The sequence below is a fragment of the Phaeoacremonium minimum genome, assembly GCF_000392275.1.
Source record: "Phaeoacremonium minimum UCRPA7 unplaced genomic scaffold PA7_03_scaffold_147, whole genome shotgun sequence".
In the NCBI taxonomy this organism is placed as follows: Eukaryota; Fungi; Ascomycota; class Sordariomycetes; order Togniniales; family Togniniaceae; genus Phaeoacremonium; species Phaeoacremonium minimum.
The window spans coordinates 79,111-85,655 of NW_006921054.1; the positions used below are offsets into that span (position 1 = coordinate 79,111).

Genomic DNA, 6,545 nt, shown 5'->3' on the forward strand with positions numbered 1-6,545 from the left:
TCATTTTGTGTTGTCGGTCGCATCTAATATTGCTCGGACCTGAGCTAAGGTTTCTTTGCAAATGGCCGCCTGGTCCTCCTGCTCGTCAATCTTGACCACATCAAGTTCATCCAGAGCGGGCTCTTCAAGACATTCTAGCTGGCTGTGTAGCATGTTCTCCTTCATGTAATGACCTACACGCCCCGCGATTCTTGCTTTCAGATGCTCCTGGTCGACCTTGAGATAGATGAAGTACACCTGTACACTCGGGGAGGCGTACGACACGACCCTAAAGACATCGCGATATCTGCGTCGCAACGACGAGCAAGTGACAACAATGGCCCTGAACTTTTGTAGCTTGTCCGTCGCTGCGGTACGGAGGGCAATGAGCCAGTCCCATCGGTCGTCATCAGTGAGTGGTATGCCACTACCCATCTTCACTTTGTTGCCCGCGGTATGGTACTATCTACGTATGTCAGTCGATGTCTTCGATGGGCCGAGCCAAGAGCACGGGGCCCAGCGTACGTCATCTCCCTCGAGATACGGAACTGCGAGCTCCTTGGAGAGGTAGGTCGCAACCGTGGTCTTCCCAGAGCCTGCTGGGCCACTGACTACGAAGATGGTCTTGAGACTAGAAGGCTGGGTCGTCATGATGGGCTTTAGTATGATTATACGGCTTCGTCATGGCATGAAGCGAAAACGGTAGGGTCGTGTCTATCGGCATGCTCAGAAACTCAATTCAAATTCAATTCAAGACATGCCCGACATTACAGAACTAATAATAATCCGCGTTGGCACTCACATACGACGCTGATGTGCAGGCTCCCCTGACGTAACCAACTTTTACATATTGTGTGCAGGCTCATCAAAACGCGTCGTATGGCCAAGAAGGAGCTAGAGCCTCCTAATCGTGTTACAGGACATAATGAGGTAGTCGGACCGGGCGTAGCCTTAGTGGGGTCGGACTTGTAATTTCGCCCGTCGAGGACAACCATATGATATGGATCGCGGGGTACAACTACACCGGACCGGACGTTTTTGGAGAGGCTACCAGAAGTCCCGGAAGACCGGGCTGGGAACTCCATCCAAGTACTCCGGACTCGGGTTCCCCCAGTGCATGTCTTTCTAGAAACCTCGACATCAAAAAGCAAAAGATCTTCAGCACTGGTCTCGTGGCTGGACAAGTCTCATCAGCCCACTCACTTTTCACACGTATGTTCAATTAATATGGCCACCCAGAATCGTCTCAAAGTTGCCTTGATTGGCTTAGGCCGTCTAGGTGCCATCCGGGCACGCATTCTCGCTTTCCAGCAACCTCGCATCGAGCTCGTCGCCGCTTGCGACACGAAGCCCGGCACCGACGAATGGGTGGCGGCCAACCTTCCACCGTCCGTGAAGTACTATGCGAATCCTGAGGATTGTATGAAGAACAGTGGTGCGCAGGCCGTGCTCATTTCCACTGCGACTGCCACCCATGCTCCCCTGATCTGTTTGGGTCTTGACCTGGATTTAGTGTGTCTTGCCCATAACTGGTGTTTTTCATGAATGTATGGCGCTTGAAAATTAACAGTTCCCTAGCACGTTATGTGTGAGAAGCCAATTTCCGTGGATGTCATCACCACCGCAGAGATCCTCGCCAAGGCGAAATCCAAACCTCATCTCAAATTCTTGATACCATTTTGTCGACGCTGTGAGTATGATGATATCCAAATGTACATGATGGTGTGGGCGTGAAGAGGCGGGGCTGATCTGTGTCTAGATGACGACTCGTACCGTGCTGCAAAAGAGATGGTAGAGAAGGGCTTGTTGGGAGAGATACATGCCGTTGAAACTACCTGCCTCGATCAGCAGGATCCTACTGGTGAGCATTTCCTCGAGACACGTATCGTTTACTTGGGTCGAAGCGGCTAATTACCTCCCAGGATTCTTCGTGACCTTCTCGGCGCAGTCTGGAGGTATCTTCGTCGACATGGGTGTTCACGACGTAGGTCATTCGTTCACTGTCCCTCATCTGGCGGGAAGGCTCTACTGACTGGTATAACACAAAGATTGACATTGGGCGATATTATCTGGATGTGAAGTCGGGCCTGACCAACCCCAAAAAGCAGGTTAACAGAGTAGTCGCCATGGGGCAGCAGGCTGTCTACGGCGATCTCGCCAAGTACGGAGACTGCGATAATGGCTGGGCTCTGGTCGAGTTTGCCAATGGCAAGGTTCTAACCTCTCACCTGGGTCGTACACTTACCAACGGCTTCGAGAGCTGCACCCGCGTGTGTGGCACCAAGGCCCATTCCGTTGTTAACGGAAACTCGACAATCAATCGTGTTGAAATTCGTGACGCTCACGGTGTACGGACGGCGACCACCCCTGATGCATTCGTTCTATACGATAAGTCGTTCCTGAACGACCTCGCCGAGTTCGCTAATGCTGTGCTCGACGACAAGCCCTTGACTTGCACTCCGGACGATGCCTATGAAGCGGCCAAGATTGCCACTGCTTTGCAGTACTCATTCCGGAAAGGTGTGCCTGTCTACTTTGATGACGAGGGCCTTCCTATCATGGAAGACTCTAAGTGAAGGTTCGGCTGAGCCGCTTACTTGGGATGACTGGTCAAAAAAAGTATTATTTTCTATTTGGACTTAATGCGCTTCTTTAGACTTCATGTATGTCTGTACCCCAGAATAAAAAGACAATTCAACGAGGAGAGAGGTTCTTTCCTCTCACGTGCATATCAAACCTTGAATTGTCCTCAAATTCGCGCTCAACTAATATTCGGGGTGTTACCCCAACATGTGGTGCCATTGGTCGTCAGGGGCTGGTAGGTTCGTTAGCCATCGGAACACCATGAAAAGAATGAAGACAGAGAAGTTGATCTACTAACGTTTTGTTCATCGTTAGGAGGTCTAAAAACATCCTGCAGGAGCATTGGATCCCACAAGCCGCGCAACTGAAAAAGAAGACATAAAACATCAGCTCAGTCGAATTCCAGGGTAGGTAGATGTTTGGCTCACAATGTCATTTGTCCAGTCAAAAGTTTCCGCAGGTAGTGATGCAGCCGGCATTGCCATGTCGAAAGATCCCAGCTGACCTTGGACGCGGTTTTCGTCCAGTGGCGGGTTCGCAATATCTGTAATTAGAGAATCGGTCGGGGTCTCAGCAAGGGGAATAGTCCTAATAGTCTTCTTACGGCCCTGGCCCGCCCGCTCAATGAGCCTGGTCCGCCAGCCAAGAAGCTCTACATCCTCATCTTCTTCTATATGCCCGTCTTCATCTCCGTTGTTGTTCGTCTGACTAGAATCGACGCCTTGGTGCAAGTCGCCCTGGTGTGTGGAAGGCGCTTCAGAGATCCTTAACAAGGCTCGAGCACGCAGCTTCAAGAGCCACTGCAAGTTACTTTTGTAGCGGGAAGTACGAGCTCCATGTTCCAGCAACGAGGTAAATAGGGTGATGGCAGCATCGATTTGTGCGATAGCAACGCCGGCCATCACATTGCCCGGGTCTCGCAAAACTAACGTCCCTAAGCAGAGGGCGGAATTGAACACATGATACTAGAACAGATGTTAGTTTAGTTGACGCCCGGCGAGCGAGAGGAGCATCCTCTACCCAGAAATTCCACTGTCTGGCGCTGACAGCGGGAAAACGAGAGTGAATATCGGTGACAATGGAAATGAGAAGCTTCTGAACGTCAGATCAATACTGGTGGATAATTACTCGAGCATGCTCTTACAGCACAACGTTCAATCACGGTGTAGAAAGAATGTCTGTAGATGGATTCACGGCGATTAACTTCATAGAGGGCTTTCGCATAATATGGTCTATGAAGGTTGATGATCGTCTCGGAGACGTTCAACGCAAGATTTGTTTGCTAATTGAGACTCCGTCAACCAGAGTTGTCGAGATTGGCAGGAAAGGTGACAGACCTGAAAAGAAATGGCCAGCGACCGGCGAGATGGTTCTGGAGATGCGTCGATCGCCGCCTCGAGTTGAGAGTAACGAGACGGGGTGGCTAAGAGTGCTGCTCGGCAGCGAAGAAAAAAAGGAATGTTGTGTTCAAACTCGCTGCTACAATACCATAGCTTAGCTACAATTGCAGGGATATCATGTGCGACACTTACAGCCTGACATCCAGAGCGATGACATCAGAGTACGCTGGCTTCCGCACCTTCATGGCCATGTTGAGAATCCTGAAGCTGGATCAGCTGCCACGTACTATCGGAAGGGGTCCAGAATACACGCTTACGCGGAAGAGAGCTGAGAAAGCTCAAACCGGAGGATGTAATAGCTCTTTTCATCGTTCGGCCTGGATGGCTCAGTAGGAAATGCCGTATCACAATGGTCGAGATTGATGGCTGATCTGTACAATGTGAGCTCTATTCCGAACGAAGATACATCTGGGGATGGATATACATACGGTCTTGAGAAACAATGTGCCTGAAAGATGTCAGCAGCATTGCACTCCCAGAATACCTTGCGTCTTTCCTCAGCAACATCTTGTGGCAGATTCCAGTGGTCACCGTCGCGATGCATGCCCATCTATGGATCTTATCAACCTTGTTGCGTACACTCAAGCCAAGGGTGACACTCACTGCTTGAATTAGACGCATGATAAGACCCCATAACGGCCAGGCTTTATCACCACGTCGATCCTTGTCCAGCTGTCTATCCACGTGTAAGCGAAAGCTCAAAGCTCCGGTTTTCACTTACGTACAAGTGTAGATGCGCCATCAGGTGCTGAGATATTAGTGGCTGGCCAGGAGCGAGTCATTCCTATGAACTCACCAGTGTTTGCAGTCCAGCGATCATGTTGTTTGATAGGAATTCCCCCTTGACTAAAGCCCGTTCCGAGAGATGTAGCCAATCGACGGCAGACGAATCATAATTGGGCATCTCGATGTTGAACATCGTTCCTTGGGCCATGACGATGAAGACGAGTGCAATCTCCTGAGGATTAATCGATGGAGTTAACAAACCCGATTCTGCACGCCTATAGACTCGGTCGAACGTCCTTTCAAACGAAGCTTTTGGAGCAACGTCATGGCTGAACCTTGTCAGTCGCTCTTCAGAATTCTTCGTCGACATCACTTACTGCCATGCACAATAGCGGTAGTACGATTCAACCAGGACCCACGCCTCTTCTCTTGGAGGGAGGCATGAGAGCAGTTCCTGAGTACTAATGCGAGCTGGCGTGGGACTCAGAGGAAAGCCGATGGGAGTGGTGTGGCAAGTCAAAAGACTCTGCTGAGCGGCAACTGAATGTCGCGTTGGCTCTGGGGACGGGGCACGGGTCATCAACGGCGTATCTGGCACATCTTGCGTTTCCGACTAGCACGAGTTAGTTTCTCTCTCAGTTTCTCCCGTGTTGCTCAATCATGATAGATAACTTGCCTCTTTCAACCATTCGCTTCCTGCGGTGGGACCCAGATACTTAGATCGACCTCTTTTACTAAGCATCAAGGTGCCGTAGGAGCCGCCCTGCTGAGCATCGTCGATGGATTGCTGGGCGGGATTGCCAGAGAAGCTAGCTCCACTAAGAGCGCTATTCAGAGGCTCAGCCATCCTGTCAGGAGGTGCTGAAATAGGGGTGCCTGGAGAAGGACCATGAGTGGCGTATCGCTCTAGTGTATGAGCGAGAAGGGTGAGAGAATTCGGCTCGTTATGGTTGCTATGATCTATGTGGTTGTCCTGCGCGGAGATGTGGCGAGGGGCGTCCGCAGGCTGTTGGGCTGGGTTGATCACCAGGACATCTTCAAGAGAGGGCGGCTGGTCAGGATATTCCCGCTGGAACGCCTGGTGCTTATGACGGCCTGGGCGAATGGAATGAGGGTTCAGGGCCATGTATGGAGGCAGAATACCCTGAACGAGTTCGGGTTGAGCTTGCCCTGCATCGTCGTCTTGATGCCCAAGGTGATCATCGGAATTTCGACTGTAGGATCAAGTTAGCAAAGTGTGTCTGTCTCTTTCTTAGGTGTTAGGATAGGACGAACCGCGATTGTTCTGTGTTGGTCGTGGCTGGAATACAATATTCACGCCGGTGTCGCCGGACACAGTTTGAACACGGAACTGCAACACATTTCCAGTCTTTGGTACATGTATTGGAGGGCACAATAGCTGTTGGGCCTTCATACCTTCGCGATCGCACTTCATCTTGAGTCTACGGCATTCTGGACGGGCAGGCATCATCAGCTCGCCGAGCGCCAATTACTTCCTTTGCTTGCCTCAATCTAACCGATCGCGCACCTACCTGCACAGCTGTAACACGGCCTTTGCTTCCGCTGCCTCCGGCGTCTCGGAGCCCCGTGGGCCTCGTCGTCTTGCGCCGCATCCTCCGCGTCGTTCCGGCCGCGTCGCATGATAGTGGTCCGATGGATGAGATCGATTTGTCCGGTCACGTCAATTACCAGTGTGCCGTTGAGCAGGGAGGGGCGGGCAAAACGAAGGACCGGAGATGTAGGCTGCTGAACAAGCTGATGACCGGTCCCCGCATCGGCTTTTATGTGTGGAGTAGCGTTTAGCGGGGGTGAGGCGGGGATTCCCCAGCAAAACCTACGGCAGGCGATAAGGCGAAC

The 6,545-nt window shown here is 51.5% G+C and overlaps 2 protein-coding genes across 2 annotated transcripts; one reads left to right on the forward strand and one right to left on the reverse strand.

Moving 5' to 3' along the window:
• Positions 1-630, reverse strand: UCRPA7_2087 (putative thermoresistant gluconokinase family protein; the record flags this gene model as incomplete). The annotated part of the gene is made up of 2 exons (XM_007914655.1): positions 1-441; positions 505-630. 2 exons carry the CDS (start codon positions 628-630, stop codon positions 1-3), a joined length of 567 nt encoding a protein of 188 aa, XP_007912846.1.
• A 576-nt stretch (positions 631-1,206) lies between these two features.
• Positions 1,207-2,555, forward strand: UCRPA7_2088 (putative nad binding rossmann fold oxidoreductase protein; the record flags this gene model as incomplete). Its single annotated transcript, XM_007914651.1, has 5 exons — positions 1,207-1,491; positions 1,558-1,669; positions 1,739-1,840; positions 1,902-1,963; positions 2,028-2,555. The coding sequence occupies 5 exons, from the start codon at positions 1,207-1,209 to the stop codon at positions 2,553-2,555; spliced, it is 1,089 nt and encodes a 362-aa protein (XP_007912842.1).
• Between the last annotated feature and the right edge of the window lie 3,990 nt (positions 2,556-6,545).